At 48.3% G+C, this 21,767-nt stretch overlaps 1 protein-coding gene across 2 annotated transcripts in view; it reads right to left on the reverse strand.

The window, feature by feature from the left end:
- Positions 1-21,767, reverse strand: part of IGF2BP2 (insulin like growth factor 2 mRNA binding protein 2) — a 150,767-nt gene that overhangs the window by 2,226 nt on the left and 126,774 nt on the right. Inside the window, exons 8-16 of one of the 2 annotated variants that reach the window (XM_028134000.2) lie at positions 20,532-20,609; positions 18,335-18,457; positions 17,841-17,976; positions 14,118-14,246; positions 6,234-6,302; positions 5,129-5,245; positions 2,054-2,128; positions 1,762-1,893; positions 34-147 (exon numbers count right to left, since the gene is read on the reverse strand). In XM_028134000.2, coding sequence (XP_027989801.2) covers positions 34-147; positions 1,762-1,893; positions 2,054-2,128; positions 5,129-5,245; positions 6,234-6,302; positions 14,118-14,246; positions 17,841-17,976; positions 18,335-18,457; positions 20,532-20,609 — 973 coding nt within the window. Of the gene's footprint in view, positions 1-33; positions 148-1,761; positions 1,894-2,053; positions 2,129-5,128; positions 5,246-6,233; positions 6,303-14,117; positions 14,247-17,840; positions 17,977-18,334; positions 18,458-20,531; positions 20,613-21,767 lie in introns of both variants that reach the window. The other variant, XM_028133999.2, reaches the window with a different exon arrangement.

Raw genomic sequence — 21,767 nt, forward strand, 5'->3', positions numbered from 1 at the left:
GGCAAGAAGGACCAGACCCTCACAGCACGGTACCTGGCTAGCAAAGAAATGCCCAATAATTCTGACGATCACTTCCTCGTTTTCATCCGGCGTTTGGTCACGAGGCACGATGACTTCTGCGCTGGTTAGGTTCTGCAGTTCATTCACCTGGGAAGGGAGAAAGGTGGGCTCAGGGGGGAGAGGGGAGGGGGGGAGTGCAAGGAGGTGGAGGTGCCCACCTTTCCTTCAGTCTGGCACACGCCTGGGTCTTCCCCACCCTGGTCACCTGGGGCCCTGCTGGTTGGGGCCCGGGAGGCTCCAGGACAGGGAAAGGGAGTCCATCCCCTGAGTCCATGGAGCTGCTCCATGGGGCTGAATTTTCATTCTGCAGTTCCCACCAGAGGGGTCCCCGCCCACGCTCCCTGGGGCCCCCGGCTCCCAATAACCCAGGGATGGAATCACTGCTGGACAGCTAAGGACCCTTCCTTCTCATTCCTGCCTCGGAGTCTTGCTCATGCTGTTCCTAGCCTGGGTGACTGTGTTCTCCCTGCCACTCGGCCAGGCCCACCTCCTTGGGAGGCCTCCAGGCCGTGGGTCCTGCCTTATCTGAACCCCATCTCCTGCAGGTGCCCTCACCCGCCGGGCAGCACCACGCTCCTGAGGGTGTGCGCCGTGGCTCGGCCCTGTCCCAGAGCTGAGCACGCCCACGGAGGACAGACAGTGGACAGTGGGGGAGAGGGGTGCACACAGAACTCAGTGACTGGTTCTAAGATGACTAGACAGGACCCTGAAGGACGCAGGATTCTACGCCCTCGTGGTCTTATCTGCTTCCGTTTGCCCACTGCACGCCAACTTGCCTAGAGCTCGGCGCGTGTCCCTGGATGTCGACCACATCTCTGGATGTGGGGAGCAACACGCATGCCACATGGCTTCACTCTTTTGCCTGAAGGTAACTCGTTCTATCTAGAACTTGGCTGTGATTCCTTGAAGAGCTTTTATCTAAAGAAAACAGCATGCGCGCGCGCAAACTCACACACTCACTCAGGCCCGCAGCGATCTCCCGAATCCCTGCCACCTCACACGGCACTCCACCAGCCAGCACAGGCTCTCTGGGAACATCCCAGGGGCCAGGTTCCCTCCAGGTGGGTAGCTTGCGCTCTAGAGCACACCTGGGTCTGGCGGACGGCTCATATCTAAAGGCTGCAGAGTTCATTCTCTGTTGCTTTTCAAATTGCATTGTGGTAACGCCACCTTCAGGCTAAAACCTTGAATATTTTATTACAAAACGATTTCCTTCTCTCCCACCACCCTGCCGCTAAACTACTCCGGGCTGCAGACCAGACGGCCAGGTTTGGGAGATAACGGGAAGACGGAATCTGCAGGAGGGAGAGTTAGGGCTCTGGGCATCTGCGGGGGGAGTTTGAAGAGCAGAGAGAGTGTAGGACACTCCAGGCTGCGGGCCTGGAGTGTGAAATTCAGCGAAGACGGTGGTCAGCCAAAGGGGTGTGGCTCTCCTCCCTGTCAGTTTCCCACTGCTGCGTGTGGATAGAGGCAGGAGGCAGCCTCCCGTGCTCAGGGGGTGGAGGCCACTCCCCGGCAGGTCCCGAGGCGGTGCTCCTGGGCACAGGACCCTGGTGGTCTGGGCATAGACGCTGGGCTCTAGCAGCACCATGGACTGGGGCCCTCGGCTCCGAGTGCTGCTCATTACACTTGGTTCTTGCAGAGCCAATGGGGTCTGAGGGGAGTCAGCCCCGAGATGAAGCCGGCCCTGAGCACACTCACGGTTTTGCCGCCCTTGCCGATCACCCGGCCAGCCGTGGAAGAGGGCACTCTGATGTGGGCTTCCAGCTTCACCTCCTCTTTGGGGTTAAAGAAGTTCTCTTCTTTCAGTTTCCCAAAGATCCGCCCCTGAGCCTGAGAGAGCGAGACAGGACGGGCGGGTCGCACGGCTGCCAGTCCGCGGCTTCAGCAGTGTGGCTGCGGGAATGGGGAGCCAGCAGCTGCACACCCAGCCCTGGAAGCCGTGCACAGGCGTGGGGGGCTGGCTCCCGCCACCTCCCAAGACCGCACTGACCTTGAACTGGGCTTCTGGCGGGCCGGTGATGATGACCATCCTCTCGCTGACGTCTGGGCCTTCCGCCGGGGCAATCTGCAGTTCAAGGGAAGGACAATGCTGCTGCTCGGCTGCATCCCCCAGCCCCCCTCTCGTCTCAGCGGACGGCACACACACCAGCAAGAGATTTCAGGGCTCCCACCCTTGTTCCGTCTCACCCCTGCCTCACTCTGGGGCACAGGAAGTCCCTGGGTGTCTGGCTGCCCAGGGAGAGTTGGCAGCAGGCCAGTAGTCACTGCCTGTTCCTGCCCCGAGCCACCAGCGAGCCTGGCCTCCTGTCACCAAGGGAGTCGAAAGCTCTAGGAAAAGGGAGGGACAGACTGTGCCAACGGACCCAAGGCCTAGAGGGGAGGAAGGACTGGTCCACAGAGGCCTCTACGTGGAGCCAGCCTGCAGGAGAGGAACCGTGGCGCTAAGTCTCAGCGCCCGGAGGCAGCCGCTGCAGGCGACGGCCCACCTAGAGCAGGTGCGGCCCGGAGACGGCCGAAGGGCTAATTCACGACGCCCGTTGACCAAACCAGGTCTGCCGGCCTGTCCACTTCCTAGTGGCTCGTGCCTGCCTTGCTCAGATTCTGCGAGAAACTCCCACCCCTCAATTGCCTGGCATTCACCAGCTTCAGACCGGAGGTTGCGGGATGGCGTTCTACAGGCCCCTCTAGAGGGCCAGGAGTCAAGACCTCCTTTTATGACGGAAGCCAATGGGACCCAGACAAGGGAGGTGACGGCCAAGGTCACAGGGTGAGCCGGGGCTGCAGCAGGACCAGGGTCTGGGTGTCCCCGGCTGGCACTGCCGACCGGATCTTGTGTGGCATCTGAAGCCTGCGGACCCGGTGCTGCGCAGTGAAGCAGGGGGAGCTCAGCTCTCGCCTGTAACCAGAGCCGTCTCGGGGTGCACCTCCCCCACCCCAGCTCCACCCGTCCTTTCCGGGTACTGGTTAGTGGAAAGCTCTCCCCCAACGTGCCCCGGTGTGGACTCTGGGGACTGGCGAGGCAGGACGGGGCTTCTCTGGTGTGAGGTCTTGCTTCAGAGACAGATGCTTTCAAAACTCGTCCGGGCAAAGGCGATCTAGCAAAGACCAGGTTGATTTGAAAAAGCGGGCAATTTCTCTCACAGATACTTGGCTTCCCTGGTTCTCTCTCCTCTACGCTCCGGAGAGAGGCAGGGCTAGGGAAGGAGCAGGTTGTTGGCCCAGCATAAGAGCATCCACACGCGGCCAGGCTGCAGAGCCGGTCCTGTCCCCGGGGCAGCCCTGCTCTGCCCATCACAGAGGCCATCCGCAAAGTGATGTGCCACCACTCAACCTCTCTGGGGCGTAGAGAGGCTGTGGGGTGAAGCCCAAGGGACCGAGCTCTCTCTCACTTTCAGAAAGGACTGTTGGGAGTGATTCTGGTCTAGCACTCAGGTGGATATATGGAAAAACACTGGACCAGAAAAATAGCGTAACCTGGTCAAATCTTGGCATTTACATTTTTTTAAATATATTTTTTATTGATTTCAGAGAGGAAGGGAGAGGGAGAGAAACATCTATGATGAGAGAGAATCATTGATCGGCTGCCTCCTGCACGCCCCCTACTGGGGATCGAGCCCACAACCCGGGCATGTGCCCTGGACCAGAACTGAACCCAGGACCCTTCAGTCCTCAGGCCAACGCTCTATCCACTGAGCTAAACAGGCTAGGGCGGTACTCACATTCTTTAGCTTTTCAGCCTTCATTAATATCTGGGTCCCAGTTTCTAACTTGTGCACCTGGCCCCCGTAAGTGCTCAAAATTTACACCTAAGAGCCAGTCCTGTCCCTGCCGGCCTTGGCTGCCTCTACCTCCAACTCTCCCTTAGGGGGAAAAAAGGAGGATTTGATGAGATGACACCCCCCCCCCCCAAGTCCTTTTTAGTTGAAATCCTCTCATTGTCTCCTGCATGGGCTCTCGGACCACAGGACTGAACACTGGGGAAGGGCCTGGTGGTGCAGCCAGCCCTGTGTCTTCCACACCTACTCGGGGGCGGGGCGGGGCCCGCACAGCCTGGACCAGGTCTCCCTGCAACGCATCTGTTGGGTGCCAGCCCCCCACTGTGTGATACACCACTGTGTCCCCCCCCCCCCCCCCCCTCAGGGCTCTCACCCTGTCTACTTCACAGGTCGGGTAAACGAGGCCTGGGAGGGGAAAGGATTTCCCTAAAACAAATTCCTTAATGCCCTCGCTGCAATGCCTGTTCTGCCCGACCCAGAGGTTGTGCCTTGGTTTTTCGCTGCAGCACGCTTGCCGAGGGAGAGAGCGCAGGCATTCTCTCTCCCAGTCACGAGACTGGCTGTGCGGAATTCCGGGCTGTCGCATGGCAGCACATTATTTTAGGTAACAATGGAACCTCTGTTTCCGCAAGTGTTTCATGAGGCTCGGGACGTGCCCAGCATGCTGCCTGTGAGTCCGAGCTGATAGCTGGGCTTGGAGCAGGACCAGGGCCGAAGAATCCTTCCCTTTCAGCTTCCCTGACAAATGCACCTTGGGCTCCAGGAGGCAGGATGTGGGTGTGTAACTGCACTCGCGGCCCCTCCCACCAATCAAGGGGGCTTCCTGTCAGGTCATGCCACCGGCTTTTTGTTTATCACCCGCTGCTTTTGAAAGAGTTTTTCATTCCAACTATTTTTTCCAAGTTCGAGGGTTTGTGAAGCGGAGACTAAGTGAAAGCCTGACAACGGCTAAGCGTGAACGGCGGCTCCTCTAACTTCACTCCCTTGGTTTGGGGAGTCCTCAGCCTTCAGGGGCAGGACACTGGTAACCCAGGGAGAACTGGGCGGCTCCTCTGCTAGGGATATCTTTCCTAATGCAGTTGTTGGTTGGACAAGAAAGGAATGAGAGCGGTAAAGACGAGAGCGGGCGGGAAAGTTCTGTAGGCAACTTGTCCCGATCCCAGGGGGGACTCTGTCCCTGGATGGCGTGGGCGTTGCCATCCTGGGGACTGGCAGCGGGAACATGGGTGGTGCTGGTGCTGGTGGAGGGAGAGGGTGGGGCACAGACGCTGTGGAGAGAGATGCCTTACCTTGATGGAGGCGCCCGCAAACCGAGCCAGCTGCTTGATGTGCGTGCCCTTCTTCCCGATGATGGCCCCCACGGCCTGGGTTGGGATGAAGAGATTCACCACCTCCTGCTCCGGGTACTGGAAGGGCAAGACAAGACGGAGACGGTCCCAGGGGGTGGCTCCTGCAGGGACTTACGGCCACCCACCAGGGGCCACCCCACCGGTGATGATGGCCCCAGCGGCGCCGCGCCGGATTCTTTTGGGGCCTCGAGCTCTGCGGGTGTGATGGTGCGACGCCTGCAGAAGGAACCTGAACACATGCCAGCACCACGCGCCAGTCAAAAGGCAAAGGCCTCCCGGGCATCCGTCACCCGTTAGCTGGACACAGGCAGCTGTCCATTCACAGGCTTTCTGCCACAGACGAGTGTGATGATGTGGCCTGCCTGTCTCCAGCCAAGAAACCCTTGAAAGGGACTGGACCGAGCGCGGGGCTGGGAGGCTCTGTCAGCGGGAACAGGCAGCTGCCCGGCCGCCTTGCTGCCGGGAAGGGCATTTCCACTGACGGTGCCCGGCCAGAGGCCTGGTGACGGCCCAGAGACGTGGGCGAGGCCACAGGGGTCTGTGCCCCGTGGTCCCCAGGTATAAAAGGACCCCCTTTGCCAGACTTTGTCCAGAGATCTCTGAAAACTCTGGTCTTTAGCCTAACACCGAGGTCGGCAAACTGCGGCTCGCGAGCCACATGCGGCTCCTTGGCCCCTTGAGTGTGGCTCTTCCACAAAATACCACGGCCTGGGCGAGTCTATTTTGAAGAAGTGGCGTTAGAAGAAGTTTAAAAAATTTGGGCTCTCAAAAGAAATTTCAATTGTTGTCCTGTTGATACTTGGCTCTGCTGTCTAATGAGTTTGCCGACCACTGGCCCAGCACAACCCCCTGATTTGACCCGCTGACCCCTCATCAGCGCCACTTTTCGCACCGACAGGCCTCGGGGCGGGCAGCACCAGCGCGCCGTAGAGCCTTCGCGCACTAGAGCGCAAGCGGTGGGTGCGCGGACCCCTGCGGCGCGCCACTGCAGGGCGACTGGAGCACCGAGGGGAGGGGCGGAGGGGCTGAAGCGAGGGGCACTCACCGCGTGATGATGCGGGAACGGGCTGAACTGGTGAGGGGGGTACAGGCTGGAGAAGTATCCGGAGTGGGTCTGCAGCAGGAGGAAAAGGGCCAGTCAGCGGCGCCCTCGGGCACACTCCCCAAACTCGGGGCAGCCAGGTTACCCCACGCGGCACAGGCGCTCTGCCTGGCCTCGCGGCCCCGCCCGCCCGCACACCTTCCTGCGGCGCTGGGCTCCCTGCATTTCTAGTTGAGACGTTTTTTGACTCCTAGGAACTGACCACGGGAGCGAGTACACGAGCGCCTCCCCCCCCATCCACCCCTCACACACACACTCCCCGCCCCGCCCCGCCCCCCCACATGGTGCAAGGACAATACCCAGGAGTCACACAGAACAAGCAGAGATGCTCCTGGGAAATGAGATCAGTGAGCTCCTCCCAGCGTTTCAGAAGGAATGGGGGGGCTGAGAAAAGAGAAACTTAAAAACAGATTGAAGGAGAGGAAGAGAATGAATAAATCATGTACGTGTGCGAGAGTGGGGAAGGGGAGGCGGGGGACAGGAGGGCAGATGTGGATAGAAGAAAACTGGGCTTTAGGAGAATTACATTTAAAAGGAGCTGCTATTGTCACTATTATTGTCTAAAGTGTTACCTGTGTCTTCTTTTTCCCCAATTCACTGCCCCCCCTCCCCAGGAGCTGCTTTTTTATTGAAAACCTACTAGCATTAGGCACTGTATAGATACCGTATTTTCCGGCGTATAATACGACTTTTTAACCCAGGAAAATCTTCTCAAAAGTTGGGGGTCGTCTTATATGCCAGGTGTCATTTTTTTAAAATATATTTTATTGATTTTTACAGAGAGGAAGGGAGAGGGATAGAGAGCTAGAAACATCGGTGAGAGAGAAACATCGATCAGCTGCCTCCTGCACACCTCCTACTGGGGATGTGCCCGAAACCAAGGTACATGCCCTTGACCAGAATCGAACCTGGGACCCTTCAGTCCACAGGCCGACGCTCTATCCATTGAGCCAAACCAGTTAGGGCGCCAGGTGTCATCTTATAGGGCAGGTATATCCCAAACTCTGTATTTTAACTGGAAAAGTTGGGGGTCGTCTTATACGCCCAGTCGTCTTATACACTGGAAAATACGGTACTTTCCATCTACTCTGAAACGCTTTTAATCCTCACAATAGTCCTGGAAACAGGAATATGTCTGATTTTATGTGTATATATAGTTAATCCTCACCCGAGGATATTTTTCCACTTTTTTTTTTTTTTTTTGAGAGAGTGGAAGGGAGGAAGAAGGGGGGAGGGAGAGAGAAACATCAATGTGAGAGACACACATCAATTGGCTGCCTCCCACATGCACCCCGACCGGGTCTGGGGATCAAACTTGCAACCAAGGTATGTGCCCTTCACCAGGAATCCAACCTGCGACCCTTTGGTCCGCAGGCGGACACTCTAACCGACCAGCGCTTATTTTGCATATTCTTTTAGGCAGGACATTGGCCAATTACCAAAGTCAGGTTACAGGTGCTTTACACACACGCCGACATGCCCCTGACAGGAAAGCTGGGCTCGGGGCACCAATCCCTCACACCTGCCCCGTGAGAAACCTCCCAGGAAGCCCATTCCAACAGTGGTCAGACACGGAGGTGGCTTGGGAGTTAAGGGTCCCAGCTTTCACTTGAGGGCCCTTGAGCTCCAGATCACAACTTTGCCTTATGGCACATTAGGGACAAAAATGAAACTGTTCCCCGTTTGAGCTTGGAAAGCAGACTGGCCTCAGAGAAAGAGAGGTGCAATCTCTGTGCGGAGTGCCTCCCAAAGGTGTTCCAGGTGCCCAGAGCAACTGCGGGGCTTATAGAAGCGACTAGTACAAGCCTTTCCTTTCCAGACTTAGAAAGAGGCTGCAGTGACAGCTAATGCCCACAAGAGGGGGTTGTGAGACCAGCGTTCTCTTGCAAACCTCCAATGGTTTGGCTCACTTGGTCCGGCTTTTCTTGAAGAGCGTCAGCTCCAGACCCCTCTCTGTGCAGGTCCCTGTTCTGGGGGCTGTCCTGGGCCATGGCAGGTGGGGGCACAATTGCTGCAGGTTTTCTGCTCAGACAAAGCTCTAGCTTGGGGAAAGGACACTTCTGCCCTCTTCTTACCTGGACAGCCCTCACAGCAGAAATAATTCTTTTGAATTGTAATTTGCCTTTTCCAGAAACTCATGTGAGGTCAAGAACACACAGGCTGCACAGTGTGGCTGCTATTCCGGGTTCAAATCCTCTCAACATAAACACTAATAAATGTAGATCGACCACTTGGGTTAGAGAATGAGCTTTAAAAGGATTAAAAAGAACAGATTCCCTACTCCCCATGTTATTCGTGAGCTACCACTGCTTAGAAGACTGTGCAAAGAGCCCTGGACTCTGCGAGCAGGAGCTCGGACCTCCCGGAGGCTCTGCCACTGGCCTTTGGGTACAAAAGGGGGCTTTTGGAGTCAGAAGGCTCAGGAGGCCCCAGGCTGAACCGCTAGCTCTTTACAAGTGGTAGGAATTTATTCAGCTTTTCTGAGCCTCACCCACAGATGGGACTAAAATAACACTGAGGTCTCACAACACTGGCGAGGGGTCATTCAATCATTCATTCATGCAAAAGAGATGTGAGCACCTACTGTGTGTGAAGCACTGTTCTAGGTGCTGGGACACAGCTATTCAGACAGAGAAGGTCACACTGCGGCCGTGGGTCTTACGTTCTACTGGGGAGGCAGACAATGACTGCGAAGAAAATGAACAGGGCGGTGTGAGGAAGGGGAGCTGCGGGATGAGGGATGGGATGGTGATTTAGCTAGAGGGGTCCGGCAGGACCCCTGGAAGGGTGGCCGCTGAGTTGGGAGGGGACGGAGCCTTGGGAAAGGCATGGGGAAGGGAACATTCGAAGCTCGGTTCTCAGAGGTCCAGAGCTAGGAAAGGGGTTGGCCTGTGTGAAGAACAGAAAGGAGGCCAGTATGGCAAAAGCGAATAAAAGCACAGCAGGATACGACGGGGAGGCAGGCAGGCAGGCGGGATGATGCAGGGCCCTGGGGGTCCCGGTGTGGACACGGACTGACCCCAAGGATAATGGGTACCTCTGGAGGATGTTACGTGGCATTCAATAAGGTCGCAGGAGGAAGTATCTGTCACCAGGCATCGCATGGCCAAATGCGCGGGTACTGAATGAGCACTTACTTGTGATAAAACGTGGGGCTTACCCGAGCATACTTTCTATTTCCCATCGGCCCAAGCTTACATGGCATCGATCATCTCAAGTGGAAAAGGACTTTCAAAACGTGCTTAGTCATAACGATCAGAAAGATAACCTGTTGCTGAGGCCGGTTTGGCTCAGTGAATAGAGCATCGGCCTGGGGACTGAGGGGTCCCAGGTTCGATTCCGGTCAAGGGCATGTACATTGGTTGCGGGCACATCCCCAGTGGGGGGTGTGCAGGAGGCAGCTGGTCGATGTTTCTCTCTCATCGATGTTTCTAGCTCTCTATCCCTCTCCCTTCCTCTCTGTAAAAAAATCAATAAAATATATTTTAAAAAAAAGAAAAAAGAAAGGTAACCTGTTGACGACCTAAATACACGTTTTCCTTGGCGGGAAAGCAGGTTGTAGCCATCTGATGGACCGAGGCCCCGGGGAGGGGGAGGTCAGTGTGCAGCCCCAACCCCAGCATGGCAGTTGGGCCACTGTCTCAGTTTGAGGGTCCGGAGCTATTTTATGACGGGGAAGCTACTCTATTTTTTTAGTGTTTCAAAAGCATTATGACCCTGGGGACGGGAGAGGAGGTGTGATGGGGAAGGTGCCGCTGCGAGGGTGCCCCACCGCCTGCCATGGTCATTATTACCCATGGTTCATTTCAAACTCTGAGTCAGAGGGGACCTGGTGTCTGCTTTTCCCCTATGCTCGACTATGCTGGGGCGGGGGCGGGGTGGGGGTAGGTAGAAGAGTATATACCAAACACACTTTCGAAAATTAAAAAGGGAAATTTAAACAGCTGGGCCTACTTTTCCTGGAAGAGCTATAGGGTCCTTCGTTCCAAGCTGTTTCCTGTGACCACCTGATGCATGATTTAGGTGACATGCTGCGGCATGAAGAAATCAGGCGGTGTGGAGAGGGGGGTGGGAGAGAGGTAGTGGAGAGGACAATGGCCCGGCACACAAATTATGTTCAAAAATCTAGGCAGCTTTAGTATGATGACAGCGGGATGCCACGCTGCCGAGGGATATGGACACGGGCCTGCGGAGGGCAGTAGACTTGGCCAGAGGGGTCAGGGTCATGAACTGAGCTCTCCAAGACTCAGAAGGTGCACCGTTCTACCCAGCTTGTTCAAGCACCTCCTTATTCACCTCTGTGAGCTCGCCGAGGACAGCCTCCGGAGCGGACAGGGAGCAGGTGAGCTAGCGTGAGGCAGAGCCAAGATCCGAGCGCAGATCTGTCTCATTCTGCACCCAGTACTGCTCTCCTGGAACATTCCGAATTCACGGGGTCAGGGGGGCCCATGGTGCAAGTTTTGAAAAAGCTCTAATATGTTTAGATGTTAGAGCTCTGTTGAGTTCATCGAATACGCGAATGAAAAATGAAAACTCATCAGACGTATGTGGAGACTCAGCAGCATGAAAGAGGGGAGCGAGGCAAGCAGATGACCCCAGTGAATTAATTCAGAAAGGGGGAGAATTTTTTTTTTTTAAGTGTCACCTGCTTTCTTAGTGAGATTGAAGAGGACAGTGCGTGAGTAGACTGCTATGAGGAAAGACCAATCAGAGAAGCAGATTGATCTTGGACACAGATCAAATACATGACTAGTGAAGTAAAAACCCGTATGTTTTCATTGCTTTGAGAGAGAGAGGAAGGGGGGAAGAGAGGGGGAGAAACATTGATGTGAGAGAGAAACATCAATCGGTTGCCTCCTGTACCTGCTCTAAACTAGGACCGAGCCCACAATCCGGGCAAGTGCCCTGACTGGGAATCGGACCATGACCTCCTGCTTCATAGGTCGAAGCTCAACCACTGAGTCAAGCTGGCCAGGCTGGAATGAATACTTTTAAGAAAAAGATAAATCAACAAAACCATGCCAACAACTTATAGAAATAAAAAAGCTTATGAGTGCTAGAGGCCAAGATGTTTCACAGATAGGTCTTATCAAATCTTCAAGAAACAGAAAATACCTACATATTCTTTAATTTCACAGGCGCAGTAAAAGTTAGTCAGCCTTCCAATTCACTCTTTGAGAGAAGAAGCCTGCTGTTAAAACTGTCACGGAGAATATAAAGCTATAGTAATCACAGTGTAAAAACAAAATGAATAACGGGACAGAGTCCAGGAGTGACTAAGTGGGAATTTAGTGCATGGCAAAGCTGACATTTCAAGTTGAATGATAAAAGGGTACATTACTCAATAAATGATTTTGGGAAAATTGGCTATCCATTTGGGAAAAAACAAAACAAAAACAAAGCCAGATTCCTATCTCAAAGTGTAAGTCAAAATAAATTCCCTATGAGTTACAGATGTAAATATAAGCAACAATTTCCCCCAAACCAGCAACTAAAAACCCCTATACATAAACACAGGGATGAGAGAAGGCTCCTTCCTTAGCATGACATCAGAGGCAAGAAATCCATAAAGGGACCATCACTGATTTAGCTACCTTCATTCTTAAAATTCCCACATGAATTCTGTTGATGGAAAATCTGTGAGAATTTTAATTGCACCTCCCCTTTGATGTAGTAACTGTAATTTTAGAGAATTTTCATACTCACATACTTGTGCAAAGACTTATATATACAGATATTCATTTCTACACTCTCTGTAGCAAAGAAAACCTGGAAACAATCTAAATGTCTAAAAATCATGTGCTGATTAGAAAAACTATAATAAATTCATCCAATGGAATACTATGTAACCATTAAGGAGAATTAGGTCCAGCTATGGAAAGATGCTGATAAAACATAAAAAATAACTTCTAATTCACTCCATTTGTGTTTTTCAATAATATGATTGTATATATGCTGAGAAAACATTTTAAATATATGTAAACATAGTAGTGTTATATTTCTGGGGAATGGTTGGTGGGTAAAATTTGGATAAGAGAAGGAAGGCTGATGGGAAACATTTACATTTTACTTCATGCAATAGTTTATTCACAATATATTTATTTTAAATTATTATGGCACAGGACACCACAAATAAAGCAAAGATAAATTATAAACTGTTGAAAAAAACATTTACAATATGACAAATGGTTAAGAGCCTTAATATGTAAACAGTTGTTACAAATCATTAAGAAAAAGATGGAAAATAAAGACAATGACCCCTATTTTAGATGATCAATTTTAGAAGTGGTCTGTTTTATTATATCTCCCCCCCGCCCCCCCATTTAAGTATTTAGGTTGAGAGGGTAGCCTGTCCTTACATTACTTCTGTAGGCAGTATATACAGTCTTTCTCCTAAGAAATGAGGTGTATCTCAATGCCACTGAATTGTGCCAGGCTCAGTCATTCTCAAATCTCATAGCAAAGATATGAGGATGTGCCCCTTTGTAGCTATTTTGCTCCTGGGAACATCAACAATCCCTCCTGACTTGTCTCCAGCTTCCTCTCCCTCCCCCCACTCCCCCCCTCTCTCTCTCTCTCTCTCTCTCACACACACACACACACACACACACACACACACACACAGCTTAATATTAGCCCTATCCTTTAGTTTAAGGGGAAATGGATATTATTTTAAATAAAGGGTATAAAGATTTAGAAATGACTCAGATCTGTGTATAAACAGGTTACAGAAATGTGTAAGTTCTTGTGACTAAGGACATGGCTGCCCATTCATGTCGGGATTTTGTTGGTAAAACAGCAGAGTAGGTTTATCTCGTCTCTCTACAGATAACCCAAAGCACTAGAAAGAAAGAAGTGGCTAAGGTAATGTTCACCAACTGGATTCTTCCCATTTAAACAGTATAAACATTGGGGGAGAGAAAGTTTGCTTTAAGAATAAGCTGTATGTGTAGAGTTCAAAATAAAACAGCTGGCAGCCCAGCCGGTATGGCTCAGTGGACCTATGAACCAGGAGGTCCTGGTTCGGTTCCTGGTCAGGGCACATGCTCGGGTTGTGGGCTCGGTCCCCAGTGGGGGGTGTGCAGGAGGCAGCCGATTGATGATTCACTCTCATCGTTGATGTTTCTATCTCTCTCTTCCTCTCCCTTCCTCTCTGAAATCAATTAGAATATATTTAAACAAAACAAAAGAAAACAAAAACCAGCTGGCAAGTATCCTGCCCCCCACCCCCCACTTTGGTGATGCCCTCATTCTGAACAAGGCTCGTGAGTGGGAGCAGCAAGCAGGCAACAAGCAGAAAACTTGTAACTTCACATTTCTTCTTCTGTTATTAAATGTGATTCAAACAACAGTTACTGAGAGCCACTAAACGCCAGGCATTGTTCCTAAGTATTCTGAAACACTGTGTATTATTTTCTTTTAAAATCTGCCTAGTATTAAAATATAATGCATTTGAGTTGCAGACATAGGTGGGCAAGAGACATCCAGGTGGCCCAGCATTTTAATGAATGAACAGCACTCAGGAAGAGTCTTATGTGAACCAACAAATCCTTTTTTTCACAATACTAGTAAACAGGCTTCTAGTGAAAGTCTTTGCTAGTGGATTCTTTCTTTTCTATTATATTTAAGAGCAGCATGTTTAGAGGAAGGTGGAATAATATCAATCTGTCCATTAGGAAGAAGTCTAAGACATGCTGGATTCCTCCTACGGTCACTTATGAGCAAGGCCTCCACGTTAAAGCTTTAGCTCTGAGCAACACAGCAGAGCCATGCTGCTGCCTGGAGGTGCCCAGAGCGCGAGCGCCCCTCTGACGCTGAGCTACTTACAGCGAAGGGGTGGTAGGGAGGAGCAGGGGGAGGTCCTCGGGGCCCTGCGGGTGGAGGCAGCACAGATAATCCTGTTGAAAAGATGCCAAGTGCGCTGAGGTTCAACCCCGGGATCAGGTTGGCTTGTTGCTGGGAACAGAAATGGAGAAAAAGATGAGGGGAGGCGAGCAGAGTCCCAGCTTGCCTGGGTCAAGCTCCATCTCCTGCCGCCGTGGCACCAGGGACTCCGCATGAGCTCTGCCCCGGCCCTGCAACCTCTGCCCCACCCTGCTGCTGGGGTGGGCTCTCCAAACCTCAACATGACCATGGCGTTCCTCCCAAGTTTCCCTGCCACCCTTGAGAGTATCTACAATAGCTACTCTCAAGGGTGGCAGGGAAGATACTCTTCCCTGGGAACTCAGGCCACATCACCAGCCTCTCTGGGGTGTAGATACTCTTCCTGGGGACCCAGGCCACGTCACCAGCCTCTCTGCTGCCAACCCCTCCTCCCCAACCTGCCCACTCCTGTGCCTCTCACCTCTGGGCCCCAGGACACTTGGTCCACCCTGCAAGGAACGTGCTTCTCTCGCTCCTCACCCGGCTGAGTCCTACTCATCACGTGGGTTTCACCTGAGCTTAGGTGTCTCCTCATCGGGGAAGCCGCCTCTCACCCCGAAGGGCTCATCCAAACGCCCATTCTGTGCTCTCCTAACATTCCTACGTCTCCTTAGGGAGCACTCACCACATGGTACGTGGATCACCTGCGTAGGTACCTCTTCCCCTTTCGGACATAATTTCCTTTGTGCACAGAGACTGTCTTGTGTGGTGGGCTCAGGGCCTGGTACCGTATTTTCCGGCGTATAAGACGACTGGGCGTATAAGATTTTCCTGGGTTAAAAAGTCGTTTTGTACGCCAGAAAATACGGTAGTCCAATATATCTAATCCATTATATCTAATCCCATCAATATAGTCCAATATAATGTATTTCCTGGCATATAAAATGACTTTTTAACCCAGGAAAATCTTACACGCCCAGTCGTCTTATATGCCGGAAAGTACGGTACATAGTAAGTACTCAATGAATACTTGTTGAGTGGATATGTTGAAAACCTATTGGATTAACAGTTGTTTTCTAACTCCATCCAGGAAAAGATCCGACCCTTCACTAGGACACCACACACGGCATCTCCGTGTCCACAACTTTGCCCTTTTCACCATTTGGTTACCAGCTTCGTGATCATCTCACTTGCTTGTTTATTTCACATTCAAACACGGGGATGCTCACATAGGCTAGAGTCGAGCTGTCCCGCCCCCACCATTTTAATAGCTTTTCATGAAAGTTGCATGTAAGATTATTTTATTTCTGCATCTTCTCAATTGTTCTTCTTGGTATTTGCCCCTTTCCTTTCTTACTTGGCCAGATTTGGCTTTACGTTCAAGGATCGTTTCGCAGTCTCTGTCCAGCTTTAGTCTAGTGATAACCACCTTGCTGGGGTGAATGCCCCCATGAACAGTTGTTCCGCTAGCTTTCTCCCGTTGCACTCGTTCAATGTAGATGGCACATTTCTTCCTGTAAACCTGGACTACTTTGCCAATTTGCTGCTCTTTGTGGTGTCCTTAACCCTTTGCACTCGCTTGCTTTTTTCTCGATTCCTTTATTCTACTCGGGATTTAATTTTTTAAATACCCCAGATTTTACAAAGCGCGGCAGTAGAATAAAAAACTGGAGTTTCTTTTCATACAAACTTATTTATTTGGATTTTTTTATATTTCAAATTATTGATACATTCAATACAATTCGACATATGAGCTGCTACCGATGCTAACCGTGTCGAGTCACACTCGACATCCGAGTGCAAAAAGTTAAACCTCAACTTCATCATCCTTTCGGACGGGCGTGGTTGGAACACTGTACTACTGTCTCAGCTCTTTGGGAAGAGAAGATACTAGTAATCTTCCTGTGAATTTGGGAAGGTGCTTTGAAATGCCTTTTATGGTTCCTGCTCTGGTCAGAAGTCAAAAGGTCTGAATTCATCGGCCGCTGGCACTTCAGCGGTGGCCGCAAAAGGGATAGAGTCGAACTTTAACTACACAGCCCATCAAAGGCAGACAGATGTAGTCACCCACCATGGCCTGTGTCCAACCTTCTCCTGCCTTTGTCTCCTCAAACACTAAGCAGATCTCTAACACCTTTATTTTCTGTGTCTAGGGTCACCTACCAACTTGCCTTCTTTTAGAATGTTTGGAACAGTAGGGCTGGGGTCCTTAACCTTTACCCAACTGGATATATAAGATCTAGCAGTTTTGTTATTCATCGACCAGTGTGTGACTTTGGTACAGACATGAATGAATCTAAGTGGTAGGCTCAGGTGAGGACGATTGGAGCACCCAGGCCCTTTTGTAGCTTTTCGGGGTGTTCACAGTAAGAGATGTTTCGTGTAAGATGTCAGGATCCCAGAAGAAGATAATGAGATCACTGGGTGCTAATGATACTTCTACAGACAAATACACACAAATGGGGAGAGGAGGTCACGCTTCTCGTCATATCTCACAAGTGCCACGTGATGTGGCTACTCAGGTGGAAGAGACAGCACTGACCTGAGGAGGAGGGCAGGTGCTGTGGGATGTGCTGCAGGGAGGGAACTGGGTTTAACCTACACAGCTCTCTGGCAGCATTTACTCCTCTGAAATGTTACCAGGCCTGGGCTTTGCTGCAAGGACATCCAAATGGGGGGAGGGGTGCAGTGGATGATGATGGTTCAGATGAAACAAAACAGGCCATGAGTTGAGAACCTGGAAGCTGGATTATGGGATTAGGAGGACGCATCACAGCATGCTTTCCTCTTCAGTATATGTTAGAAAATCATTATTATAGAAAATAAAAACATTTACTGAGTTGAGTTTTGCCAATGGACAAATATTTTTTTTTAAAATTTCTTATGCCAGACTGGTGTCTTCCTATTATAAAGTGGGAACTACATAGCAGTAAGAGGAAAGATAAACCCAAATCAGTATGTGAGGAATATTAGAGCTGAGGTGGTTGACAATATTTATTAGGTAATCTAAAAAAGCAGATCATTAAGCAAGAGATGAAAATCAGAAGTTCATTTTAAAGTATTTACTTTCATAATTGGAAAAAAATCCCACTTTCCTAATATAAAAGCTATTTTTATTTTTATATGTAGCCTTCCAGTCATTTTGATACATATTATTTTACATAATTATAACTCTAATTTTATATACTTTTATATATTCTTTTCTTTACTAACATTATATCATAGACCAGTGGTCGGCAAACTCATTAGTCAACAGTGCCAAATATCAACAGTACAACGATTGAAATTTCTTTTGAGAGCCAAATTTTTTAAACTTAAACTTCTTCTAACGCCACTTCTTCAAAATACTCACCCAGGCAGTGGTATTTTGTGGAAGAGCCACACTCAAGGGGCCAAAGAGCCGCATGTGGCTCACAAGCCGCGGTTTGCCGACCACTGTTATAGACGATTCATTATTTTAAAATTTTCAAAGTTATGATTTCAATGGTTACACGCTATTTTGTCCAATGCATTTATGATAAGTGGTCTCCTGACTGTTTTAATGCCCTTGTCCCAAGAAGGCAGTAGTAACACTGCATACCTATTAGAAGATGTTTCTTCTCTATCTGAAGGACAATTATTCTTAGAGAGGCTTGGGTTCTACCGAAAACATGTGAAAACGAGGACAAGGAAGCATTAGGCACTTACATTTACAGCCAGCATGTCATTTTCAAAGGCCTCACGTAGCTTCTTCATAATCTCCATCTCGGCACTGGCACAGGCCTCGACTGTGCCCTTCACAGTGATGGTTCTTTCAGGGTTGTATATGCTCAAATCCTGCAAGCTGGCCACCAGGAAAAAAAGAGAAATTTGCTTTTGTCTTTTATCATAAAGAGAAATAAATCCCAGAGGATAACAAAGAAGTCTTGGTGGAGACGGTGGGGAGAAGACCGAATTTCCTCACCACACACTGAAGTACAGAACACTTACCGCCTTATCGCAAATCTTTCTAGTGACAGTTCACATCTATTGTCAAATGTTTGATTGGTAACTATTTATGTATTTGTCTTTATGGTTTTGGAGATAACTATGTGACTTATGATTACATTCCATTTTATAGAAAAGCAGATGAATGAACTGGGCCTATCAAGATGATTAAATTCTCCATCACCGGGCACAACGAATCTGAAAGGGTGGCTTACGATGAAATTGTTATCTTGGTCCCAGTTTCATGTTCAATTTTCTTCAAATTTCTGCCTTCTTTTCCAATAAGTCTTCCAACCAAGCCATTGTGGGCCAAGATTTTCAGAGGAATCTCTTCAGTTCTAAAAAAGACAACCAACAATTTAACAGTTAAGATGGAAACAGCGATTGCTTCCCAAAGGCTATTACCTTGTTTTGTTTTTCTTACAAATAGAAGCTGTTTTGTTCAGGTACCAAGTGGTAATGAGCTTTAGGAGAGGAGTCCCTTACCAATCCCAGTGCATGAATTCTCACTAACATAAGCCAAGCTATGATGATGATACTCCCCTCTTGTGCCTGGTTGGGAGTAAGTCCAAGAGGTAGATATGGCCAATGAGATGTAAGAAGAAATCTGTTGGGTGATTTTAGTAAGGTTTTCCTTGCTCTTAAAAAGGTGCAAGGGTTAATGACATTAGTCAGATGACAGACTAGAAAGCTTCAGGTCCTCCACCCCCACAGAGATACCAAGTTAATAACAAAGAGCCCTAACCGTTTGGCTCAGTGGATAGAGCATCGGCCTGTAGATTGAAAGGTCTCAGGTTCGATTCTGGTCAAGGGCATGTACCTTGGTTGCGGGCACATCCCCAGTAGGAGGTGTGCAGGAGGCAGCTGATAGATGTTTCTCTCTCATCGATGTTCCTAACTCTCTATCCCTCTCCCTTCCTCTCTGTAAAACAATCAATAAAATATATATATTTTAAAATATAGACAAATACCTCTGTGAGAACCCTAAAGATCAACTGAGAAGCTATAGCACCCAGCCTATTATAAAACCAAGAAGGGATTCCATCAAAAGGGGCAGGAAAATTGTGGTATCTGGCATGGCTGTTCATGTTGCTTCCCCTATACAACATAGCAAGGAGCAACTAAGAAGCAATCCTTCATACCAGGACTCCTCCCTTTAAAACAGAAACAAAAGACTGGAGTATGAGTCCAACATTCTGGATTGTCTGGGGGCTACCCAAGAGATTGGTTTCTGTCTCTCCTGACTTGGAGGGCTGACGAGACTGGCACCAGAGTTTGGAAGGTGGTGAAAACAGAGGTAAACAGAATGTTAGAGCTGCAGTTACACAGTCAGAAGCCAGGGGAAGAAAGAGATCAAAAAGGTTTGAAAGATCTAGAACCTGCAGCCCGGCTCATTAGTGAAGTTCTTCCCCTGAATGAAGCCAGTAGGCAAAGACTGAGAGGTGGTTGTAAATTCCAGCAAAAACACTACAAGACATGCAAAGAAACAGGGAAACAATGACTAATCAAAGGATCAAAATAAAACTCCAGAAACTGATCCTAAAGAAATGCAGGTCAATGAACTACCTGACAAAGAATGTAAAAAACTGTCATAAAGATACTCAATGACCTAAAAAGAACACAGACGACTAAATGAAATCAGAAAAATGATGTGTGTACAAAATAAGAATCAATAAAGAGACAGAAACTAGAAAAAAAAAACAAGCTAACAAATAATAAAGCTAAAGATTACAAAACTAAACTAAAAATTTTATTTAAAAGGTTCAACAGCAGACATAAACAGGCAAAAGAAAAATATCAGCAAACTTGAAGACTGATCATTTGAAATCAAAAGGAGAAAAAAGAATACAGGAAGGCAAAGAGAGGCTAAGGGACACTATAAAATGGATCAATATACACATCATGGGAATCCATAAGGAGAAGAGAGAGAAGGGGCAAAGAGCTTATTAAAAAAAAAAATGATGAAAAACTGTCCAAATCTGAGGAAAGAAATGGACATATAGATTCAAAATGTTCTTTCAACTAGGATAAACCCAAAGAGAACCACACTGAGACATATTGTAACCCATGTGTCTAAAGTCAAAGACAAAAGACAAAGCACAATCTTTTTTTTTTTTTTTAATCCTCATTCAAGGACATTTTCCCCCCATTGATTTTTGGAGAGACTGGAAGGGAGGGGGAAAGAGAGAGAGAGAAAAAAACATCCACATGAGAGAGACACATTGATTGGTTGTTTCCTACATGCACCCTACTGGGGCTGGGGATTGAGCCTGCAACTGAAAGTGCATGCCCTTGACTGGAACTGAACCTGTGATCTTTCAGTCTGTGGGCCAATGCTCTAACTACTGAGCAAAACTGCCTAGGGCGACAAAGGACAATTTTGATAGCAAGATAGAAGTATTAGTCACATACCTAGGAGTTTCCATATTATCGGTGGATTTCTCGGCAGAAATTTTGCAGGCCAGAAGGGAGTGGGATGATATATTCAAACTGCTGAAAGAAAAAACTGTCAACCAGGAATACTGTATCTGGCAAATTGTACTTTGAAAATGAAGGAGAAATAAGACTTTTCCAGGAAAACAAAAGCTTAGGGAGTTCATTCCTGTTAGAACTGCTCTACAAGAAACTTTAAGTTGAAATGAAAGCACAGTAGATAGCAACACAAAGTCATATAAAAATATAAGATTCTCTAAATAAAAATACACAAATACAATAGTGTATACTATAGTAACTTTGATGCATAAAATTTAAATGACAAAAACAAAAATGGTAAATCTATGTTAATGGGTATATAATACATAAATAATAATTTGTGACATCAATAACAAAGTAGAGGTACAAGAAGGTATGGTTGGGATAAATGGTGATGGAAGGAGACTTGAAATGGGGTAGTGAACACACAATATATCTATTATGTATTATAGAATTATACACCTGAAAACGATGTAATTTTATTAACCAATGTCACCCCAATATATTCAATAAAAAATTGTAGATGGTGGAGTTATAAAGGAGTAGAGTTCTGAATGTAACTGAAGTTAAGTTATTATCAGTTTAAAATAGAATGCTATAATTTTAAGATGTCTTATATAACTGCAATAATACACACACACACACACACTCACACACACACACACACCCCTACAGAATATACACAAAAGGAAATGATAGGGAATCAAAGCACATCACTAAAAAGCACAAACAAACCCAAAACAAAGACACAAAGGGAGGCAGTAAGAAAGGAAATGACAGCCAATAAAGCTACAAGACATAGAAAATCAAAATGTCAATTTTCAGTCCTTCCCTATTAATGTTTACTTTAAATACTAAGGAATGAAACTCCCCAATCTAGACATAGATTGGCTGAATAGATTAAAAAACAAAATAAAAAATCTCAAATCAACAACTTTATAACTCAAGAAATTAGAAAAGAAATAAACTAAACCCAAACTAGCAAAATGAAAGAAATAATAAAGATTAGAGGAGAAATGAGTGAAATAGAGACTAAAAAAATAAATAAATAAAAAATAAATAAAACTGAGTAGGTTTTTCTGAAAAGATCAATAAAATTGACAACTCTTAGCTAGATGAATTAAGAAAAAAGAGAGCAAACACTCATATAAAATCAGAAATGAAAGACAGGACATT

The sequence above is a fragment of the Eptesicus fuscus genome, chromosome 3 (assembly GCF_027574615.1).
Source record: "Eptesicus fuscus isolate TK198812 chromosome 3, DD_ASM_mEF_20220401, whole genome shotgun sequence".
NCBI lineage: Eukaryota > Metazoa > Chordata > Mammalia > Chiroptera > Vespertilionidae > Eptesicus > Eptesicus fuscus.